The sequence below is a fragment of the Dendropsophus ebraccatus genome, chromosome 1 (assembly GCF_027789765.1).
Source record: "Dendropsophus ebraccatus isolate aDenEbr1 chromosome 1, aDenEbr1.pat, whole genome shotgun sequence".
Taxonomy (NCBI): Eukaryota; Metazoa; Chordata; class Amphibia; order Anura; family Hylidae; genus Dendropsophus; species Dendropsophus ebraccatus.
In genome coordinates this window covers 58,135,184-58,159,961 of record NC_091454.1, presented here as the reverse complement: position 1 = coordinate 58,159,961, position 24,778 = coordinate 58,135,184, and the positions used below count along the sequence as shown (strand labels likewise).

General features: G+C 41.1%; 1 protein-coding gene across 1 annotated transcript; it reads right to left on the bottom strand.

Moving 5' to 3' along the window:
* Positions 1–614: 614 nt before the first annotated feature.
* LOC138793153 (uncharacterized PE-PGRS family protein PE_PGRS44-like) lies at positions 615–15,633 on the bottom strand. Its single transcript, XM_069971508.1, has 10 exons — positions 15,525–15,633; positions 15,358–15,422; positions 14,586–14,651; positions 13,894–13,956; positions 13,212–13,265; positions 7,458–7,514; positions 4,868–4,942; positions 4,145–4,210; positions 1,694–2,730; positions 615–741 (listed from the first exon to the last, which is right to left on the bottom strand). The coding sequence occupies exons 1-9, from the start codon at positions 15,571–15,573 to the stop codon at positions 1,726–1,728; spliced, it is 1,500 nt and encodes a 499-aa protein (XP_069827609.1). The 5' UTR covers positions 15,574–15,633; the 3' UTR covers positions 615–741; positions 1,694–1,725.
* Positions 15,634–24,778: the final 9,145 nt, after the last annotated feature.

The window sequence follows — 24,778 nt, the reverse complement described above, 5'->3', positions numbered from 1 at the left end:
CGCCACTAGGGATCCCGGCCGGAGTGTATGCCATGTGTATACACTCCGGCCAGAATTCCCTCAGCCTGCAGCACAACGTAAGTACCGCAGAAATCACGACAGCTGTAACAACGTCCGTGATTACCGCAGAACTTACGTTGTGTGAACGTAAATCTGTATAGCTTCTGTATTTGTTTTGTGCTATTGTCTGATGAAGGATATTAAGCTCCCCAAACGTGTTACATCTGGGCCAACTGCAGTACACTTCTTACTACTTACTTTGGATCATGTAGGTACTCCTCTAGGCAGAGCTCGTATGAAGTACACTTTTTACCCTTTTTTGTTTTAGGCTATTTACCACATAGGCCCCATCTGAGAGTACCCCATTGGTTGTAGCACCAGCTTCAGCAGCCCTGTGTTCCCCTAGCCACGACATACCTGTATCCTGTGGACCATACTGACATTGGTATCCCCACAATTTATGAGGGGTGATATTCACAAAGCCCAAGGGGCAAATCAGGGAGGAGCTTCATTTCTCCTATCTTTATTCTACTCTGAAGGTATCAAACAAGGCACCAGGCCTTTTGTTGTCTTCGCCCCTCCCATTATTTCAATAAATACTCAAAGTCATGTGCTGTTATGCTTGTCTATTTTATTCATTTTAAAGATTTATGTAAAGATTTAAAAATCATCTTGATTGTAGAGGAATTACTCGTTGCTTGCTCCACTTCCTTTTCTTTGTCAAGAAAATTACTGAAGTGCCTGGAATATATAAATTTGTACAGCTATTCTTATGCCTGTTAGCAAGCATCAAGTTTGCAAAATTTGCAAAAATAATTAACTATCGTAGTTTAGATGGGAATACCCCACCTTACAAACAGGGCCGTATTCACCATTAGGAACCCGTGGTCCGGTGCCCAGGGAAGCACCTTGCAGGGGCACAGCACCAGGGAATAGAGGGAAGGGGGTGGAGTTTGGTGGATGTTGGAATTGTTCAGGTCTGCTGTGGCAGTGTTATCCAGTCACAGTATGGCGGTATTGTTCAGGTCTGGTGTGGCGGTGTTAAATGTGGCACCTGGAGCTATTACCTACCAATCTACCAATCCTGTGGTGAGAATTCTTTCAGATAATGTAAAGACCCCTCTAATCATTGATTCAATGTAAAAAAATTTCAACCAGTTAAAAACAATAAAAAATGTGATTCAGACAATATTTGTAAATGTAGAAAAATGCATGTGGCTGAAACCACTCTCCCCCACACTTCCCAAGATGGGGCGTCTTCAGGCTTAGTGTCTAGGGAAGCAGCAGCTTTTAATACAGCCCTGCAAATTTTGCTCAATTATTTCAACAGAAGGAATAACCATTCTTGCATAGTACAATGTAGTCCAGTTTTGCCATAGAAATATCTAAAGGTAAGCTATGGAAAGGAAACAAATGGTTTATGGCTGTGTTGAGGGGATACTAAGTACTATGTTGCACTCTGGGATATATATGTAATATTCTATCTATCTATCTATCTATCTATCTATCTATCTATCTATCTATCTATCTCTTGTGTTCCTCTTTCTGGGTAATCAATGACACATGTACATGCAAATAATGCCCGCATTTAGACCTCAAATGTGAAGTAGAAGAAAGAGGAGAACCTAAATAACATTGCTGCCTGATATTGTTCTTCTGTATTTCTTTATTATTAAAGAAGAAACCATCTTACCTGTAATTAGGGCAAATGATTTATTAAGGAAGTCAACGTGAAAGGCTTCCAAAAACATTACCACTACCTAAACCACCTCCAACTGTGGTAATAACTGTACCACCTTTTAAACCACTTCCAACATTGCTGTTAGCAAGTTTACCATCTGAAACAGCTCCAGAAAAAGTGGCACCTTTGTTAATAAGTGGACCAGCTGAACCACCTTCAGAAACGCTGCCAAGAACTTCACTACCACCACCTAAACCACCTCCAACAATGCTGTTAGCAGGTTCACTTCCAGAAATGGTGGCACCTATGTTAGCAAGTGGAACAATTGAACCACCTCCAGAAATGATGCCAAAAACTTCACTACCAGCACCTAAACCACCACCAACAATGCTGTTAGGAAGTCTAGCACCTGAAACGCCTCCAGAAACAGTGGTATCTATGTTAGGAAGTCGACTAATTGAACCACCTCCGGTGCCAAGAACTTTACTACCACCACCTAAACCACTTCCAACAATGCTTTTAGCAGGTTCACCACCTGAAACACCTCCAGAAATGGTGGCACCTATGTTAGCAAGTGGAACAACTGAACCACCTCCAGAAATGCTGCCAAGAACTTCATTAACACCACCTAAACCACCACCAACAATGCTGTTGGGAAGTCGACTAACTGAACCACCTCCGGTGCCAAGAACTTTACTACCACCACCTAAACCTGAACCACCACTACCTGAACCACCTCCAAGAATGCCAAGAACTCCATTACCACCTGAACCAGCAGCAGTAAGGCCACCAAGAAGTCCACCATTAAGAAGACTACTAAGAAGTCCTTCATTAAGAAAACCACCAAGAAGTTTACCACCTGAAGCACCAAGAAGTTTACCACCTGAAGCACCAAGAAGGCTACTAGTTACACCATTAACTACATTATCAACAACATTGTTGACAGAAAACACTAATCCACCAGCAATATCAACAAAGCTAAAAAGTACATTAAGGAATGAGCCAAGAGTTCCTGTAACTGCTTCCAGAAGTGGACCGATAAAGCCAACCTGGAAAAAAAAAATATATACATATGCATTTGTAACAGTAATATGTTTCTTAAGCATTTTTTTATGCACAAATAAAGCTTGACAGTAGAAAATTATATTGTTAACAATCAGAGGTTAAACATTGTAGGTCTAAACATCCGGATGGAATGTTTACAGACCTGGGAGCAGGTAGAAATTAAGAATACTTCTGCCCAGGGCTCTCCTTTGTTCCTGAGGCTGTGCTCTAAATGGCAGTAGATTTTTTTCTGGACTGTGTTAATGCACTGCTCGGACTACTTACGAGACAGAGGCTATGGAGAAGTGGACTAAAGGGGGGAGGCACGTATAAGCTTAGGTGACCTACTTAGGTGACCTAAGTATGTAAGATAGTCCAGTGTATATTACTACACCCAGGGTGTGTCTATGAGTATGTACATGCCTATTCTGTGTGTATCAATATGTTTGTAAGTATATGTTGTAGTGAAATGATAAAATCCAGGGAAATGATGAAATGACCACGCCATACCCTTATTTCCCTGAAGAAAGAAATCCCTAACCCCTTTCAGGGAAATGATGGAATGAACGAGTGAGGAGTTGCCTGGCTCTATGTTTGGAGGCGGATGGGGAGCAGAGCGGCACACCTCCCGTAAGGCATATGGCGGCGGGGTGGACAGGACCTCCTGGCAGGCTTGGCGGCGGACAGGGGAGCAAAGCGGTACACCTCCCAGCAGGCAAATGGCGGCAGGGTGAACAGGGAGCAGAGCGGCACACCTCTCGGCAGGCATATGGCGGCGGGGCGGATGGGACCGGAGACGGACAGTGAGCAGAGCGGCACACCTCACGGTAGGCTTATAGCGGTGAAGTGGATGGGGAGCAGAGCAGACAGGCTGGGGGAGCAGGAGGTATGTTGCAGGGCGGGTCGGACAGGACCAGATGCGGACAGGGTGCTACATCTCCCGGTGGGCAAATGACAGCTGGGCGTAAGGGGAGCAGAGCGGACAGGCTGGGGGAGCAGGAGGCATGTTGCAGGGGAAATTAGCAGACTCTAAGCAGTAACAAAACATCTGTATAGGTTTGTTGTCATTGAAACAATAAAGATAATCTGTCATTTATACAATACGTTGCACAATTTGACCCAACAAATATTTTTTGGAGGTTCACAAAACATAATATGCTAAAATGAAAGGGGCCAAAAAGTGCAATCTGCCCCACATTAAATAAGCCTTAAATGTCTCCATAGATTGAATATTGTAACAAAAAAACACAAAATTGAAGGGAAGTGTGTGTATGGCACGCTAGAGTGTACAGTGTCAGCGTATACTGCTGTCCTGTCCTTGTACTTCTGTATTAGCGAGGATGAAAAATATTATGTTCCCTTTAAGTCAGAGGAGTGTGTGCAGCAGGAGGGGGATATGCAATGTAAAAGTGCAATCACCAAATTAGGAAGAAGTTCAGTTATTATGTTGCCAAGATTAAGGCCATCGGCAGCAAAAAGCTTTTTCTGGAATACAGAAAAGAAAACCACATATAATGTTATTAAAATGAAATGTGATTGTACAGTTTTTTCTATTGCTACAGCAATCTCCACCTTTTTGTAACGTTATACAGAATTCAGGAGACAAATTAAAGGTAAATTAAGGAACTACATTTAAATTTTTTTGCATAGCCTTCTACCCCTAGACAGCTCCTTCGTCTGCATGGTGAGGGACCAGGAGAAAAGTTTGAGAAGCCCTGTAACTCACTAATCTTGCCAAAAATGTATAAAAGCAACACACTGTTTGCTTGAAACAACACCAACTTTTTAAGCCTAGTGAAAAACTTTTTTTTTTTTAAGTTTAATTCTGTTCTTAAAATCTAATAACATATGCATCAGGTGTTTTTTCTTTCTTTCTTTCTTTCTTTTTTTATGCAAATTGCACTAAAATTCTGGCACACAAACTTTTCATTACATTTTACCCTTATCTGACATCCATCTATCTATTTACAAAAGCTGAATCACTGCAGAATCAAATAAAAAAAAAGTTTATTTCTCCCACATCCGAGTCTCATTTCTTCGCTTTGCATTATAAAACAGGTAAGTCTATATTTCAATATATGAATTTCTCATGTTTAATACTAAATAAAAAAGAATTAAGAAAAATATTTAGAAATTAGTTACCGCTGTAGAACATACGACCCCAACGAATACACTTATATCTAAATTTATTGTGGCTGCTAGCTCAGGCCTATTCGTCTGTAATAAATACAAATATATAATTAGTTTAGTACTAATGAAATACACATACAGTAATATAGCAGTATGAAATACACATAATATAGCAGTAAAGATATAATATAGGAGGTGACGGATCACACTCCTTGAAGGTTTAGCTAGGTAGAAGAGAAGTGAAGTCTTATACAGGTAAGTTAAATCCACCAAAGTGCCACTAAGAAAAAAAAGTTCTTAAGTCTTTTATCCTTTCACATTCAACAAACAGATTCCTTGACAAAGGTGTGTGATACACCCAAACGTCAGGCAAAATATTTATGATCTGTGGAGATAATCTGACTTTGTCTAAATAAATACACATTTTTAAGCACTTGTAAAGCAAAAGAAACTCGAGAACTTTAATTCTTAGTAGCACTGAGGTGCTATAAGCAGAAAATCGATGACATCAGAGTAAGCTTCACCTTGCAGTACCCTCAGCCCCCTCTCATGCCTGTCCAGTGCTCTTCTCCACTAACTCACCTCTCCACCATCACTGAAGAACATCTCTCCAAACTACTCTCCTCATCACATCTCACCACCTGCGCACTTGACCCAATCCCATCCCACCTTATCCCCAACCTCTCCTCAGCACTTGTCCCAGCACTAACCCATCTCTTCAATCTATCACTAACTTCTGGTGTCTTCCCATCTCCATACAAACACACAACCATCACACCTATCCTTAAAAAGCCATTCCTTGGCCCTACCTCCTTATCCAGCTATCACTGCATCTCCCCTTTGCCTCAAAACTCATGGAACATGTCTACCATGAACTATCCTCCCACTTTTCATCCAACTTGGTTTTTGACTCCCTGCAATCCGGCTTCCGCCCCCACCACTCCACAGAAACTGTCTTAACCCAAGTTAGCAGTAAAGATAAAGCTTTAATTAGATCACCATGTGATTTATAGGCTTATTGTATATTTACAGGCACATAGGGGGAGATTTATCAAACTGGTGTACAGTAGAATTGTCATAGTTGACCCTAGCAACCAATCAGCTTCCCCTTTTGTATCCTCACAGATTCTTTGAAAAATGAAAGGTGGAATCTAATTCATGGTTATTAGGGGCAACTAAGACAATACTAATTTTCACCAGTTTGATAAATCTCCCTCATAGTTCTCATAGTTATTGGTATCTAAAACCAGTTATTAAAGTGTCACTGTTGTTTAAACTTTTTTTGCAGAAATCAATAGTACAGGCGATTTTAAGAAACTTTGTAATTGGGTTTATTAGCTGAAAATTGCATTTTTATAATGGAAAAAGCAGTTTGAAGCTCTACCCCCTGTCTTCATGCTTCTCTTATGGAGAGAGGAGGGGTTGAGGGAGATGAGGCACCAAAACAGGACAACAAAGAGTTAATTTACAGCTACATCACTGGGCTATCTCCTCTGAAGTCAGCACTAACCTCTCTGACCTCTTAATACACAGCTTTCACACAGGTCCCACTGTTTAATCCTTTGTTCTCTGCTCTCTGCTGACAACTAATCTCCCTCCTCCTTCCTACCCCTCCCCTCTTCATAGAACAGACAGTCTGATGTAAACAAGACACAATTTCCTGATAATGAACAGTAAATGAGTGAGAGGAGGGAGGGGACCTGGGTAAAGTCTTTTTGAATAAAGATAATGGCATATTTTCCTAATAAACCCAATTACAAAGTTTCTCAAAATCGCCTGTACTATTGATTTCTGCAAGGAAAAAAAACCTGACAGTGACACTTAAAAGGAAAAATTAACTGCATCAAAGTTCATAAAATTTCTGACAGTCTAATTGCTGAAGGTACTTTGCCTAACAACCAGTCTTCTTCTCATGTACCCAATGTGTGTCAGATGGATAGTGTCAGTATATGGCTAGGTTGACACATATGATTTCCGGTAGTCTTTTTTTAACCAAAACCAGGAGTGGTTTTCCATTATAATTTTGCTCTTTCAGTTTCACCGCTGATTTCGTTTGGGGAAAAAAAAGTGTCTAAAAAGACTGACAGAAATACCATGTGTTTATCAGTTTAAAGGGGAATCTACCTTCTGATATGTCTTTATTGCACAGGAGACGCAGGGGAGGAAGGTATGTCTTGTTCTGGTGCGGTTAGTCTTTTCCTCCCCAGTCCGATGAGACTGTATGGAGCACCAGGGCACTGTTGGGAGCACTGACCACCCCCATAGCACCAATCTACTGCTGGACGGCCTGCCCCTTTCTAGTGATAATGAATGGAGTGGGCCAGCGGGGCTGGATGGGTGCTATAGGGACGGCAGTGCTCCTAATGAGTGACCTAGCGCTTCTAATGGTCTCAACCGACTATGGAGCAAAATACTGACTGCACTGGAATGGCACAGAGGAGGAAGGTAAGAGACATACCTTCCTCCTCTGCGTCTCCTGTGCAGTAGGAACATATCAGCAGGTTAGATTTGTCTAACCTGCTGATAGTTCCCCTTTACTGTTGCTAGCTTTATTATGAAAACAAATGGTGTATAAAGAAATTAGGGTGGAAAGCCACATTACCAGAAAAGCTTCTGTCATGATTAGTTTACTCTGAACATCATAATCCAGACCGTTCAACTATAAAACATATAATAAAAACATATTAAATTTTAACTCTGCAAGGATGTGGATTGTCCTTCAAATCAATGCAATTTTGCAGGATGAACAAAAAACAACATTCCTGTTATTGGCCTTCTTTATACATAACATTTACTAGGTGTGTTAGAAACAAGATATATTTAAATTTCAATTACATATTTAAATTTGTTATGTATGTGTTAATACATATAATTTTTAATACTGTATAATTTTTCAACTGTAAATCACACTCTAAACTGCTGATTATTTATTAGATAGCTGTTAGGTCAGGGAGACACATGATACCTTTCATGTATTTGAAGGTCCTTCCAGGATGTGGAAAAATGCTTTTAGTAAAGAATAAAGTTTCCCAGGACCCCGGACAGAGTGGTATAGAGCTGCACAGAGTTCAAAGGAAGCCGGCTGACAAGCCAATGGCCGAGCCTTGCAAAGCACTTTACTTTGTTACTACTGTATATTTGCTCATCCCTAGTTACAGCCAATGTTCCCGCTTCAGACACGGCTGAGCAAAATGGCAGGAGAGCTGGACAAGGTTAAAGCAAAGTTGGGCAAACCAAAAGCTTAACACAGGAACCTTGTTACCTTAGTCTAAAAGCTAGTGTAGCATAGCAATTTAAATATAGTTAATATAGTAATATGGAGGCATCCCTTGTAGGTAACTCCCCAAAAGCAAGCTCATATGTAGTATACCTCATGTAAATAATAGCAATCCTTTCCCCAGTAGGCATGCCCCTGGCAGCTAGCCTCCCTTGCCCTAAGTATATAGTATCCCCCAAAGTAGTAGGTAATCCTCCTGTTACTTACACCCCCGTTCCCAATGTTAGGCATATATTTTGTTAGCTAGCATCCCCCCAGTAGATAGCATTCCCCATGTTTTGTATATATGTTGTTAGTTAGCAAGCTTATATTAGGCATATCCCTTATCCCCAGGTGGCACACCCCCTGTGTGAAAACAAAATGCACACACACACACACACACACACACACAAAAAAAACACATTCTCACGTGGCTTGCGTTTCTGTCCTCTGGTGTCTTCTTCCTTTTCCTGCTCCCTCTTTGTGAAAACAAAACACACAAAAAATCCATACTCACCTGGATTGCGCATCTGTCCTCTAGTGTCTCCTTCCTCTTTCTGCTCTCTGAGCGCACCAGTTACATCACTTGTGCACCGTTACCAGGTGTCTCCTGGTCCTAACAACTTTACAATCTCAGTAGTTTGAAATGTGAATTACAGCTGTCAAATTCTTTTTTTTTGTTCTGTGCAAAATTTGTAAAGGAGAGAAGGTAATCTGTCTTAAAAAAAATTGTTACATTTTTCTTAAATCCCAGTACAGGATGAACAATTCTCTGATCCCTCATATAACGTCTTTCATTTTACCATAACATGTATGACGGAATCCCAAATATATTATTTATGAAGATGTAAATAGGTGAAATCGTAAAAAAGAATGCAATATGGTAACGTTTGGGGGGTTCCTGTGTCTACGTAATGCACTATATGGTAAAAGAGACATTATACTGTTACTCCATAGGTCAGCCCAAACACAACCATATACAGGTTTACACAGATTCTCTAATGTTATATATATATTTTTTTAATGAAATCCTTTTTTTGGCAATTATTAATAAAATGGGCCTATTGTGGTGCTTATAACAGTTTTATTTTTTCACCTACAGGGCTGTTTGGGGTGTCATTTTCTCTGCAATGATCTCTATCTTTTATTAATACCATATTTGTGAAGCTCTGACGTTTTGATCACTTTTTATTAGTTTTTTTTTAATATATAATGTAACATAAAATCGGTAATCCGCACACTTTTTTCCCTCTTTCCGTCTACGCTGTTCACCGTTCGCAATGACGCTTGCTATATTTTAATAGATTGGACAATTACGCACCCTACTGTATATGATATGTTTATTTATTTATCTTTATATATTTTATTTATATAATGGGAAAGGGGGGTGATTTAAACTTTTACTGGGGGAGGGTTTTTTGGGTAGTGTGTTTTTAATTTTTTTATACATTTTAATTCCCTTTGGGGGACTTGTACATACACTAGTTTCATTTTCTACACTGATCATTGCTATGCCATAGGCATAGCATTGATCAGTGTTATCGGCGCTCTGCTCATTGAGCCTGCCTGTCCAGGCTCAGTGAACAGATCCCCGATCGGACTGCGCGGAGGAAGGTGAGAGACCACCGGCGGTCCATCTTAACGATCGGGACCCCCGCAGTCACACTGCGGGGGGTTCCGATCGGTAAGTGACAGGGGACTCCCCCTGTCACTTACACTTAAACGCCGCGGCCACGTCGTGGCGTTTAAGGAGTTAATGGCGGGGGGGTGGAGCCTGCAGCCGACGGGACCAGATGTGTACTCCAGCACTCCTGCCTTTCCGAGACCTCTACCAGCGACTAAACACCCGAAAACCCAGATCCTTCTCCTCCTGACTGGTCTACCCTCTTCCTGCCAACTCTTCTGACTGTTTTGCCAGGATGTCTCGGCAGCGGGCTCTTCCGAGATGGCTACAGCGAGTCTCCCTGTGCGCCGTTACTGACAGGCAAGATGGCGCCGGCTCTGCCGCGGACCTCCAGCAGCGCATACACAGTAAGGACAGTGTCTCCTCCTGCACTACAATGGCCCGGCCCTCCTGCCCTGTTCAGACAAGCAGCTCATCGGCCTTTATTAACACACAGGCACGGAGCAGTGTCTCTCCCACAGCTACAAGCCTGTTCCCATTAGTGCCGTGGGACGAAGACTCCGCTGCTACTGGCAGTTTGCCAGCTCATGCCGACATCAATCAGATGCACTCTGATCCTCCCCTCACAGCTACCACTTCACAGCAGAGCGGCCGCCTGTCATTTCCTACAGCTGAATCAGAGGTGCCTGGTGTATTATTGCGTAGCTCACTGAGGCCCACTGCTCCGGTATTTTCTACTACAGTGTGCAGCTCTTCTGAAGTGGTGAGCCGGTCTGCTCCTCCTCCCTCCAGTGACCCAGCGTCTCCTTCTGCAGCACCACAGCCCTCCTCCTGCTCCTATTCAGCATCTCCCTCCCTTCCACTATCATCTGCGTTTGAGAGTGCTGCTACAGCTGCTCGTTTTGATGCACTGACAAGCTCATCACTGGAAGGGATCTTAGCCTCATTTAGCACTTCTTTTCTGGCTAACCTGGACCGCATTGTACTTTCCCTCCAGTCGTCTGTTAAAGCAGTTGAGGCTGAGGGTGCTATTTGGCCGAAGTGAAACTGGGGGAGTTGATCTCTTCACATAACTCTCTGGCTGCTGTGTGTAGGCAACTAGAGGAGGAGTCACGCCGCTTGTCTAGCAAGGGCACTTGTCAAGAGGACTATAACAGACGCAATAATCTGAAATTCCGGGGCATACCTGAGCATATCCCACCACCAGATTTATCTCCTTATATTCAGAAACTCATTAAGACGGTAGTCCCTGCTTTCTCCAACCGCGACTTGGTAATTGATTGGGTGCGGAGAGTACCTCGACTAAAAACACCTATCTCAAAATACCCCCAGAGACGTTATAGCTAGAATTCATTTTCTCCACGTGAAGTCAGCCTTTTTCACGACTACCAGACGATTAACGGCATTACCGGCTGATTACCATGACATAGCGGTGTTCTCTGATTTATCGCCTGGCACCCTGAGATGGCGCAAATCGTTTGCAGATGTCACTAAGGTCCTACGGGACAATAACATTCTCTACAGATGGAATAACTCCATCCATGTTATGATACTTAAAGGAGATAAGAAGCATATTGTCACTAGCCCAGAGGAGGGCATGAAACTACTACAAGCTTGGAATCTATGCTAAAGATGGACTTCCGTATGGTCTCGGATCGGTGGACTGTTTGTTTTCGACTACGTTTGCAGCTTTACAAGGCCAGTTGGCTTAGGCTGGACTGTGGTGCCCTTCCAATGTGGCGTGCCTAGTTCTATGTACGTTTATATCACGCCATGACCTTTTATAGCTACTGGTTATTTATAGCAACAATCTTTTCCTGCAATTCTTTTCATATGTTTGAGCAACTAAGTATAGCAGTTCCTCCTCCTTATAATGACAATATATAGCTACCCATGTTATGAGTTGGAGGAATAGATATTCCCTTGCATTATCTTTGCAGTTCCTTTTATACACCAAGCTTATTGAAATGCTCCTAGCAGCTCCTCCAATTCATGATGACTAGACACTGACGCTTACATTATGCTCTGGAGGACCAGATATGTCTTTGCGTTATATATCCTTGTTAATGCAATGGTTATGTCCATGTTCTTTTTGTTCTATATAGCCAGCATCACATTTTGGCGTCAATACCTAGCGATGAGCCCAGGTACTGGGACTATTTATAATGTTGTGTGATGTATACATTTGCTTGTACAATATTTTGATGTGCATTTGATCGTATTATGCTTTTTTCTTGCACTTCTACAAATCTCACTGCACTCTGTTAAGCATGTTTTTTAGAGTTTGTTCTGTTAACATCACTACCTGCTTGTTCCTTATTTCCTCCCAGCTCATGTTTCTTTGCGGTGTACTTGTTGCAATACCTTTTGGCGATGCGCCCAGATGTTATGGGCTATATATATTGCTATGTGATGTAAAATCTTTGTGTGAAAAATTTACAATAAAAAACTATTGAAACATTAAGGAGTTAATGGCACGCTGCAGCGCGATCGCTGCAGCGTGTCATTAACGGTGAGGTGCCGGCTGCTGATTGCAGCCGGCCCCCACCTGCTATGAAGCGCGCTCCGGAGTGCACTTCATAGCTCAACGTATCGGTATGTCAGGGGCTGTCTGGGCACAAAGTTCTAGGAAGTACCAATACATCCTAGGTCGTCTAGGGGTTAATAATAATAATAATAATAATAATAATAGTATCAACATAAATGTTAAAAGGTTTCCTATTAGGCCTGGCTCCATTAAACTTGAAGGGCTTCATTAAGCTCACTGTGGTCATGACAACTCATGACAAAGCATTTAGGCCCTTTATGAGTCAAAGAAATTATAAGCTATGTTCCCACAATGTCTATTTAGCTGACAAAAATAATCGTTTCTCACCTTAAAAAGACATTGTGGTAACTAAGCTGTAATTCGGCACATACTTTGGAATTTAAATTTCCAAGGGTGCAAAAAAGGAAAAAAAAAAATCATGAAACATTAAAAGTCCAAAACAAAGTGTCAGTCTTTAATGATTTCCGCTGAAGTCTATGGAAACAACAGCTGTTAGTTACCACAATGCTTAAAATAATGGCCACTTTTCCCTTCAAATTAATGTTTGTGTCATTAATTTGCAAAAATCACCATTATTTGTTGTTCACACATAGATTTTCTCTTTTTTACCATCCAACTTCAAAATAGCCATATCCAAAAAGGGTAAACTTGAATAATGTACCAGCAGCCGTCATTGCAATGATGGATGCCAAAGTATGTTAAACAATGGCCGTTATTTGATATTGAAAACGACTGTTAAAAATTGTCGTGTGAAAATCAATTTATTTCTTTATAGGTTGTTTTTGTTCTTAAAAGAATATTTGAAAGTTGGTTTTATGAGCTAGAGAGGCTAGAAGCAACGGTATTTATCCATATAACGTCTACAGTCTTCAGAAATCTGTCTCATACCACAAATTGTATGACAGTAAAGTAATAAACCATACTATACCACGTCAAGAAGAATAGTTTTGACATCCCATTGTTTGTAGTTAGCCATCAGTTTCTACAATGAAGGGAAAATAATATTACTTCAAACATATAGTAAAATAATGTCTCTGTCCTCATCCCAATCCCTCAAGTCTATGTGAGTACACTGAATACAATGTAGTGACCATTGCAGCCTGAGAAATAAAAGCTGAAACTAATAAATCGATTATTGTTTTTAAAATATTACTGTGGAAGAGACTGCTTAAAGGGAAACTATCAGGTAGCCCGCCCCAGTGCGCCAAACAGCCCGACTAGCATAATGATCTAACTACTAACACCACAGGAACAGCATCCAGGGTGAGGGTAACAGAAATACCTTCATCCGCAGCGCTCTCGGCACAAAAGGGACACATCAGCAGGTTATATTTGTCTAATCTGCTGATAGTTTTCCTTTAAGGAGTTATATATAATATTTTTATAATACATGAATTATGTATTTGAAAAAATGCATTTAAAAACACATACAAAATTATTGTCGGTTTATTTAATATCCCTGTAATTGCTAGAAGAGTGAATGCACTTTTGGTGTTTTTTTAAGGCATTACAACAATGATACATGTAAAAGAAATAAGCAAAATTGCACTAGGAATTAGTAAAACTATGGCCTCATGGACATGTATAATAAAAATGTAGGTTCACTTTACCATTATTGAGAAGGCAGTATTTAGAAGACATGTCCTTTCAAGTGTATTCTGCATGCCTTTTACCTAGAATATCGAGAAAAAAAAATATAAGGAGTTTTAAATTAAAAATACAATATAGGTGCAAGAGCTAGACAGAATGTGAAGAACATCAGAGAAAGGTTTCAACTATGTAAATTTTTTTAACAGAATTTATACAATTTTGTATAAAGGCTTCCACTTTTAAATCATTCAAATGTGTAATAAAGTAATAATAGATAACAATTAGAGTCTACTATTATATTATTACTGTATACTATTTTAGTATTATATTATACTGTATATTATACTATATTATTATATTTTATTTATAGAAGACTTTAGAAGTAAAAGCCCCAGAGTATGGGCTTAAACAATGCCTCTATTACATGGGTGGACACAATCACTTGAATTTTTGCCATTTGGAGTAGCTTGGTATCTCCTGTGATCAGGATTTACTTTAGTTGATCCAGATAGATAGATAGATAGATAGATAGATAGATAGATAGATAGATAGATAGATACTGTAGATAGATAGATACTGTAGATAGATAGATAGATAGATAGAGTGATTTAGATAATAATATACGGTACTTAATGAGACTTGCAATGTCCTCTAATGTATAATTAATATACAATAAAGCAAGGTAAATAATAAAAAGCTGAATTTATATTACCTTCATTTGTTCTAATTTGTGAGTAAGCATAATGCACATTGTAGCCAAAATTTGACCTTGAGGGAGCTGAAAAAAAGATATGCATACACTTTATGTATAACATATGATAGAGAAGTAATCTTTACCCTTCAGCTTTAGGCTATACTCACACATAATATTTCCATCAGTCTTTTGTTCAGTCTTTTTTTTTTTTTTTTTTTTTAACTGAAAGAGCAAAATCATAACAGAAAGATTTGCACAGCTTCTGTGTTTTCAGTCCATTCCTGGTTTTGGTTGATAAAAAAACTGACCAAAAGACTGATGGTTATACTGTGTGTGAGGATAGCCTTATAATTTTTGCCTATATAGTTCTCTTTCTCCCTGAAGATGGACTCATTTGATATGGTAGTTTAGATGTTGTGTGGATTATCTTTGCCTTGGCTTTTAAAAGTACAGAGTCATGACTGTATTTTGATTTTGTTGCCTATGTTTCATGTGTTTGTGGCTAATTTTAGTTAATGAGGAACACAAGAAACATTGCATACTGTAGTCATGACCTTATTGATATCTTACTACAGCATTTCTAAATTGTCCCTGTAAGCATTTCATATTTGGTACCTAAATAAATAAATGGCATAATTTTCTACCCTAATTGTTTTTCAGTTTGCTTTGTAATTTGTAAAACAGAAACACAACTCAAATTTGGAACACTTTACACCCTGTTTCAAGATCTTGACATTTTACAGTAACAACTTACAAATAAACAAGTTATGGTAGTAAAAAATGTTCTTACTGTGATTTTTCCATTGCTTGTCCCTAGGCCACCACTAGCATTACCAGATATACTAACTGCAGAGACTGGAAAAAAAAAATTCAATAAAAAAATGATTATACCATTACAGTCCCATACCCATACAATAGTAATAGTAATGACAATGTAAAATAAGAGAAATATCTCACCAAAGCAGCTGCTTAAACCGACAAGCAGGAAGAAGATGGCGATCTTCATAGTTGCAGTAATTGGTTTTTTTAAGGTTTCTCCTTAAGGTACCAACCACAGATAAGTTAGACTGAGGGAAGCCACTTCATTTATATGGTGAAGACATACAGTAGCTCGGGGGATGTTGACTTAGACGTCACTGTTATTGGACAAAGTCATTATCATTTTCATCTCAAGTCTTTGAAAATGATCCACACTTCTTTAATCCTAATTTATTAAACCAGTTGGCAACCCTTGTGTTACTGTCTATTTGTTTATCACACACCTGCACCTTAATCATAAAATTAAACAATAAGATCCTTCTCTTTCATTTCACTTTTAATTGCAAATGTAACTTACATTTTAGAACCATTAAAAGGACACTACATTCAAAACTGAGACCCCCCCCCCCCCCCCACCAAAAATACAAAAAACCATTTGGTTGGGGTTAAACCTCACCTATGGTACACTTGTGGTTTAACCCTATCAATTGCTTGAATGTGTTGCATATTGTATCTGTATGTCTAATGATCTGTATTTGTGTCTTTCATGCTACAATTATGATGGTTTTAAAACATTATAATAAGTAAAGTCTTAAGGCAACATGATTGTTTAGTAGACTTTTATTAAGTGTTCAAATGACAGAGCTCTTCCAGATGTCCACCTAGGGTCAAGTGAGAACAGACCCCACACTGCCAGAATAAATCTGTCAACATTGTCATGTAATTGTTTTTTGGTGAAAAATAAAGTGCTCTTGTACAGTTAAACTTTTCGTTGCTTTATTACTTCGGGACATATTATATGGCCCAAGATCCTATGAAAGCGAGTGCCAATCTGCTAGATAGATGCTTGCTTATTAAGCCTTGCATACTGCTTGATTATCATGCAACAAGACCAGCATAGACATGGTTAGTGAGATGCAAAATAATAAAAGAAGTACTTACCTGCCCACATTCCCACAGTGGCCCCCAGCTTTGATTATGGGATTCTCCGATCACCGCTGATGCAGCTCAAAATTCTGGTCCCATCTCTGAGGTGACAGGCCGCTCAGCCAACAGGACAGCACTGCAGCCAGTGATTGGCTGGGAGGAATATCACTTCAGAGATGGGTTTGGAAGTGCTGGAGGCTGCTGCAGTGACCTGGTAATCACAGAAACAAGGGACGAGAACACTGGAAAAACTTAGACAGATAAATGCACTTCATTACTTTCTGTCGACCGCATATTGGTTGACTGTTATCTTTATTATACGGAGCAATATGTGCCTGAATCGTGTATCACTGTCCTTAGTTGTAACATACAGTATGCTTCTTGGAAAAATACAGGGCATAAAAAATGCAATGATTGTAACTTAAAGGGGTTGGCCACTTCATAGTAAAATAGTTTAGTGTACAGTATTAGTAAGTGTACTCACAGCACTTACTGACAGTAGGTCCCTGTGTACCTTATAGAGCTAAAATCAGACTCCCCTCCTCCAGGCTGTGCTGTCCTGCTCTGGGGCTCCTCCACGTCAGTCATCTTATAGACAAACTCAAAACAGAGCAGGGCAGCACAGCCTGGAGGAGGGGAGCTTGATTTTAGCTCTATGAAGTACATAGGGAGCTGCTGTCAGTAAGGGCTGTGAGTACAGTTACTAATAGTGCACACTAAACTATTTTACTATAAAGTGGCTAACCCCTTTAACCCCTTCATGTCCACAATATATATATATATATATATATATATATATATATATATACATTCCTGAACTGAATGACAGACAGCCGCAGTCATGCAGCTGCCTGTTATTAATCCCTTAACCGCTGCGGTGCACAGTGATTGTGGTGTTTAAGGAAGTTAGTGACAGGATAAGCACCATGTTGAGGGGTTCCCTATCACTTGTACTGACATGTGGTGGTAAGCCACTTACCTTCTTTTTCTCAGATTGGCAATCTTTGCATAGAATCTGCTGTCAGGCAGACTCTATGTACAGATCGCCCATAGTATTGATCTATGCAATGCTATGGTATATGGTATAGATCAGTATATGCAACCTAATGATTACATATAGTATGTAACTGTTAAAAAGGGTAAAAAAAAAAAAAAAACTTTATAAAATAAACCCCCAATAAAAATTTAAATGACCTCCTTGCCCATTATAAAAATAAAAATAGGTAAATAAATAAAGAAACATATTATATATTGTTGCGTGTGGAATTGTCTACTAAAATATCATATTTTTCCTGCACGGTTAAAAGCAGAAAAGATCAGAGGGAAAAAAACCCCCACAGAATAGCTTTTTTTAAAATAATATATTACAAAATGTATAAAAAGTGATAAATTTTTACATCAGTATAACACTAATAAAAACTAAAGATCCTGGCGTAAAAAATAAGCCCTAAACCAGCCCTGTAGGTGGCAAAATAAAAGTGTTATGGCTCTTAAAAGGCGAGGAGATGACACTACTTCATTATGACATGGACATCCATGAATCAATGACCTTGGTCATAAAGGGGTTAAAAGACTTAAAAGACAAATCTGCTAGCTATAAGGTAAAATTCTGCAAATTGCCAAGGTAATTTAAATAATGTCTCTTTTACATGAAAGATTATATGCCTAATGTAATAGAGCAAGCAATCAGCTGACAAGCAAGCAAATTCTTACTGGTTACATGCACCGTCAGCAATTCAGCAAGTTCGAGGGCTACGGGGAGCTGCGGAAGCCCATAGGCGAGAGCATAGGTCTGCTACCGACACTTCTATTACGCGGAGCGATGGCCAGAAGACCATCGTTATCGTTGAAGAATTTTTCAACATGTTGAAAAACAAGGATCAGCTGACTTCGTGCATGTCGGTTGATAGTTGTCTTTTAGCCCTAGCTATTACACACAGCGATTATTGGCCGAAATGGCTGATAATCAGCAAAATGCAGCAGATAATCATTTGGTGTAATAGGGCTTTCCCTTCATAGTCACAGGAGCTGTAAGTTAGTTAGTTATCATGATTCTTCATGTTAAAAAAGTGGACAATCCCTTTAATGAACAACTCAGACCCCTCAGTGTTTTACTAAAACAGTTTCTCATGTACATATTAAAATTTTTTGCACTAATTTAAGGGCCTTTTACATGGGATTATAGAGCAAAAAAATGCAATGCTCAAGGAAATAGCATCTTCCTCTTCCTGCCTGTTTGGCGGCTTTTTCTCAGCTAATCAAAATGCAGGGGAGGCTTTGTGACCTCCTAATATCACGTGGGAACCCCTGCACATCGATAGCAGTGAATGACTGGGCAGATCAGATGACCTGGGCATATAAGAATCAGGTCCTGGGATGCTCACATCATACCCAGGCTGGAGGGGTTTAAGGAGAGAGCTGCTTTCTATTAGGGAGAGTGTTAGGTCGGGAAAATAGTTTCTGGTTAGGCAGGAATCATCCACAAAGAACCCAACAGTCCTTCTAAGGGTTACAACTGCTTTTTTTTTGGCTCCTTTTGGCTGCTGGCTGGGACTTGTAGTGCAGCTACCGCCATCTTGGCTGCACACTGTGCAGAGCGACTGGTGGCAGAAAGGGGACAGACAACAAAGAAATTGCCCAAAGTCCTCTCAGTTCTCATTTTTGCTGCAGCATCTTGGCTTGCTGGGACCTGTAGTGCAGCTACACCTATCCTTACCGCATACTGTGACTTGCGCTCATTAAAAAAAAAAAACACCTTAGTGGTATATTCTTGGCTTGTCTACTACTGATGAGTGCTGTCTGTTAGTTATCAAAGTATTTTAGCGGTACATTTTAGGCTCGCCTAATACTGGTGCATACTCTTCCATTCTATTCACAACAGTCTAGTTGTGGTGTCCCACCACGGGTATTACTAGTTTATACAACCCTCACAAAAGCCTGTTTTGCCAATATATGTCGCTACTATGTATATTGTGTATCTAAGTATTGCACAGCTTTAGTACTCAAGGGATAATTGTTGTTTGTAATTTGTGCACTGATGAGAGCTCTTTTCTCTTCTCAGCCAGGTTTCCTCTATGGAACAAGTCCAGTATAGTCTAATCTGTAGTGAGGTAGTCGACAGACACATATGGGAAGCATGGAAACTAGTTCCTTGAAAGCATCCCTTCTACAGTCATGGCCAAAAGTTCTGAGAATGACACAAATATTAATTTTTACAAAGTCTACTGCTTCAGTTTTTAAAATGGCAATTTGCATATACTCCAGAATGTTATAAGGAGTGATCAGCTTAACAGCAATTACTTGCAAAGTCAATATTTGCCTAGAAAATAAACCATATTCCCCAAAAAACATTTCTACATCATTGTAGCCTTGCCTTAAAAGGACCAGCTAACATCGTTTCAGTGATTGCTCCATTAACACAGGTGTGGGTGTTGATGAGGACAGGGCTGGAGATCAATCTGTCACGATTAAGTAAGAATGACACCACTGGACACTTTAAAAGGAGGCTGGTACTTGGCATCATTGTTTCTCTTCTGTTAACCATGGTTATCTCTAAAGAAACACGAGCAGTCATCGTTGCACTTCACAAAAATGGCCTAACAGGGAAGAGTACAGCAGCTAGAAAGATTGCACCTCAGTCAACAATTTATCGCATCATCAAAAACTTCAAGGAGAGAGGTTCCATTGTTGCCAAAAAGGCTCCGGGGCGCCCAAGAAAGACCAGCAAGCGTCAGGTCCGTCTCTTAAAAGTGTTTCAGCTGCGGGATCGGGCTACCAGCAGTGCAGAGCTTGCTCAGGAATGGCAGCAGGCAGGTTTGAGTGCATTTGCACGCACTGTGAGGCGGAGACTCTTGGAGCAAGGCCTGGTCTCAACAAGGGCAGCAAAGAAGCCACTTCTCTCTAGAAAAAACACCAGGGACAGACTGATATTCTGCATAAGGTACAGGGAGTGGACTGCTGAGGACTGGGGTAAAGTCATTTTCTCTGATGAATCCCCTTTCCGATTGTTTGGGACATCTGGAAAACAACTTAATCGGAGAAGACGAGGTGAGCGCTACCACCAGTCTTGTCTCTAGTGATGAGCGAATATTGAAATATTCGAATATTTGTTTTTTGTACGAATATCTCCTAAATATTTGAATATTCGATCGAATATTCGATCCCATTAAAGTCTAAGGGAACAAGTATTCGATTATTGAAAAACTTCTATTCGACCACTTGGAGGTAAAAAACGGAAGCTGAGGGATTTGAACACTTATCGAATATTTTTGGAATATTCGGCGAACTATTCGATAATATTCGATAGACCGAATACCTATATCTATTCGATCGAACAGTATTTGCTCATCACTACTTGTCTCATGTCAACTGTAAAGCATCCTGAAACCATTCATGTGTGGGGTTGCTTCTCAGCCAAAGGAATCGGCTCTCTCACACTCTTGCCTAAAAACACAGCCATGAATAAAGAATGGTACCAGAATGTCCTCCATGAGCAACTTCTCCCAACCGTCAAAGAGCAATTTGGTGATCAACAATGCCTTTTCCAGCATGATGGAGCACCTTGCCATAAAGCAAAGGTGATAACTAAATGGCTCAGGGAACAAAGCATAGAGATTCTGGGTCCATGGCCTGGAAACTCCCCAGATCTTAATCCCATTGAGAATTTGTGGTCAATCATCAAGAGACGGGTGGACAAACTAAAACCAACAAATTCTGACAAAATGCAAGCATTGATTGTGCAAGAATGGACTGCTATCAGTCAAGATTTGGTCCAGAAGTTGATTAAGAGCATGCTAGGGAAAATTGCAGAAGTCCTGAAGAAGAAGGGTCAACACTGCGAATATTGACTTGCTGCATTAACTCATTCTAACTGTCAATATAAGATTTTGTTCCTCATAATATGATTGCAATTATATTTCTGTATGTGATAAAAATATCTGACAAACACACATAAAAACCAGAGGGCAGCAGATCATGTGAAAATATAATATTTTTATCATTCTCAAAACTTTTGGCAATGACTGTACACACTATGTAGTGCTAAGCACTCACAGAGAGGACAAGTCAGAGATCATCCCAGCCCACGCTGTGAACATATCTAGAGGTGCAGGACATTATCCTGAAAACAAGTGGAACTGATCCGGATAGAACAAAGTTGCTACAAGCCTACGTACTCTATCTCGTAGCGTGCGTGTAACCAGGAAAACCTGATCACTCTGCTCAACCAAGGTAACAAAGTCTGGGGCTTGTGTCATCCTAGGAGCATGGGACACCCAACACTGTAGGGCAATAGGTGGTACCAAGACAGAAGCCAAAACACAGGCACAAGTATTCTCTCTTCTTTTAAGTATTCTACTTATTCTACTTCTAAAGTTCTGGCAGAGCACATAACTACTTGGGTTGGGACTCTTATGACATACTCCTCTCCGCTTCTCTGTACTCACTTTACTTCTCAGCACACAACCAATCCAGCACGGCTATACTACCTGTCAACAAAGATCCTGTTAGTCAAGTCAGAAGTCTACTGTCAAGTCAAAAGTCTATTGTCTGCTACTGTATTAAGTATTCCTGAAGTAAAGAAGATTTTATTTATGGTAACAGGACTCATTGATTATTACTCTAACACCGACACAGTAATTGCATCTTCCTTGGGTCATCTCCACTTTCAGTGGGTGGTGGTACCAATAGTCCAGGTGGGTCACAACTCCACTCCTGACCACCTTGATAAGTGCCCAAGGGACCCCCTCACAGCCTGGTAAGTCACCGACCAAAGGGTAAAGGGTATAGCCAGCCTCCCTAAACTAAAAGCAGCCATGCCTTCATACCTGCGTGCCAAACTGGCACTGGTGTCATGACAACCTACCTTCTGGCTGAGCTAAACTTCGACAAACCACCACAGTAATGGCGTCACACAGTACCATCTGGCAAGTGACCGGTCGAACACCATAGTGGTGCACCACATAGTGAATATGTTTTCGCCCTCAGTTATATTTACTACAGTCCAGTAAATCAGTTTATCCTGTTAGTTCACTCCAGTCAAATGAACAAGTGTGTGCTCTCCGGTACACCAACCACAGTCTAGTGCAGTGCTTCTCAAACTGTGAGGCTTGTCTCACCAGTGAGGCGCCCCCTAGTTGTTGGTGAGGGCCAGCTTAGGAGCCAGTTTTCACAAAGTAACTATGATCTGCACAGTCCATTTGCTTTTTGCAAAAATCTGCATTTTAGCAACATTAGTAATTTATTTTGTACTTAATTTATTAGTATATAGAGCTTGGGAGATGGGTTAAAGGTAGCCCTAGCATTATTTTCAGCTTTTAAATGGACTTTTGACACAGATAGTGGGGCCCAGGCACCCTTTTAGTCAGTCTGGTAAGGCCCAGGCATTGCCTTGGTCTGTTGGGTGAGGCTCCAGTAGAAAAAGTTTGAGAAGCACTGGTCTAGTGAATACGTTTTTGCTATCTGTTACATTCACTCCAGTCCAGTGAAACAGTTTGTCCTGTTTAGTCCAGTGAACAAGTGTGTGCACTGTTTTACACCAACCGCAGTCTAGTGAATAGAATATATGGTGAACCCCAGGGGTAAGCTGCTGGTGAGGGAGCAGTGGAACACTGCAGAGGTTCACTCTCTAGCTTCATCTTGCCATTTACAAGGTCACGTGGTACACCACTATTGAAATCACAACAGTGCAAACAGGTGATTACGTGGATAGCAGTTAATGTGTCCAGTAATTTATTCACCACTTAGTCTTCTATGCTGTCCACCCATGCTAGACAAGGGAGTTGACCTCTGGCTCCCCCAGCTCAACTTCGTACCCCCCAGCCTGGCCCCTACATGGAAATTAGGGATTCAGATCTGGCCTACTTCTAGGAACCCTTTTTTAGGACCCTTCCCAGAGTCACAAACCACTGCACAGCAGCAACCTGAGCAGTTGCTCTGTCCCGATGCCTGAACTTTCGCAGTCTGAGGGTGATAAGAGCAGGGATTGTCAAGTAGTGTGTCAAGAGGTATCGGATGATGATGATGAGACAAGGTTGTCATACAGTGACATTATTGTCAGGGCAGTAAGTCCTAGGGGAAGCAGAGTAAGGAATCGATGGAAGAGCTGGTGGATGATGAGGTGACTGACCCGAGCTAGGTTGGTAAGCCTAGTCAAGTGGGGGAGGCAAGTGCAGCACCAGAATTGGTTGGAAGAGGCAGTGGGGTGGCCAGAGGGAGAAGCAGGGCAAGAGCAAGTAGATCAGCAGCTGTTTCATGGAGTGAAGCTTCCATGCCAAGGCCTAGATGTTTGCAAGTCTGAAAGAAAGTTAGGATGACCGACGGACCATGGTGTGCAACCTGTGCCACACCAGGATCAGCAGGGAAGCCACCACTACCAGCCTAACCACTACCAGCATGGGCAGGCATGGTAAACACCCAACTCAGTGGAACCCAGGCCTTTCACCTCCTGTGGGTCACACCACTGCTCCTTCCCCTGTGTCACATGCTGGCTCTTTGAGTCAACCCCCCGCCTAGGACCTAGACACGAGCACCTCCCACCCTACAACCACCCCTTCACCTTTACCTTCCAGTTTTATGGAACCCCAGCAAGACTATGTCACCCATCCCCAGCCTAAACAAAGTAGGGGGGAGCTGTTCAGAAAGATAGTGAGGGAATACCTAGCTGACCATACCAACGTCCTGCGTGATCACTCTGCTGCATACAACTACTGGGTTGCAAATCTGGACAAGTGGCCCGAACTGTCGCTGTACGCCTTGGAGGTGCTGGCCTGCCCTGCCCCTAGCGTGTTGTCAGAGCGGGTGTTCTGTGCGGCTGGTGGCATCATCACAGATAAGCGTACATGCCTGTCAAATGACAGTGCTGACAGACTGACACTTATTAAAATAAATAAAGCCTGGATTTCACCGGAGTTCAACATTTCACCAGAGGAAAGCAGCTTAACATGAAGATTGTTGATGTATCCTTTCCTCTCCTCCTCCTTCTCTTCTTACACAAACGCTGAGCCAACAGGCAATTTTTCAGAAGGCCAACTGGCTCTCTTCAAACAATGTTTATGGAGGGCCACCTACAGGCCCTCTCTACAATCAATTTTTTAGGAAAGTCAACCTCAGACACTCAAAAACTATTTTTTGGGAGGCTCAATTACAGCCATTTGACGGCAATCTCAGACTGACCAAGGAATTGGTGGTGTCACCACCATCCTGTGTCTGGCAAAATTTTTGGGTGGTTCAGCTGCTATCTCAGTCAAACTTGGTAACTCTGTTGTCCCCGCCATGCTGTGTCTGGCTAAGTTTTTGGATGGTTCAGC

Bases quoted from the DNA above. Each gene is read 5' to 3' on its own strand.
- LOC138793153 (XM_069971508.1), bottom strand. From the start codon at position 15,573: ATGAAGATCGCCATCTTCTTCCTGCTTGTCGGTTTAAGCAGCTGCTTT. The intron at 14,652-15,357 runs GTAAGAACATTT...TCTTTTTTTCAG, and splicing joins CAAGCAATGGAAAAATCACA to CTCCCTCAAGGTCAAATTTT. The intron at 2,731-4,144 runs GTGATTGCACTT...TTTTTTTTCCAG, and splicing joins CTGAACTTCTTCCTAATTTG to GTTGGCTTTATCGGTCCACT.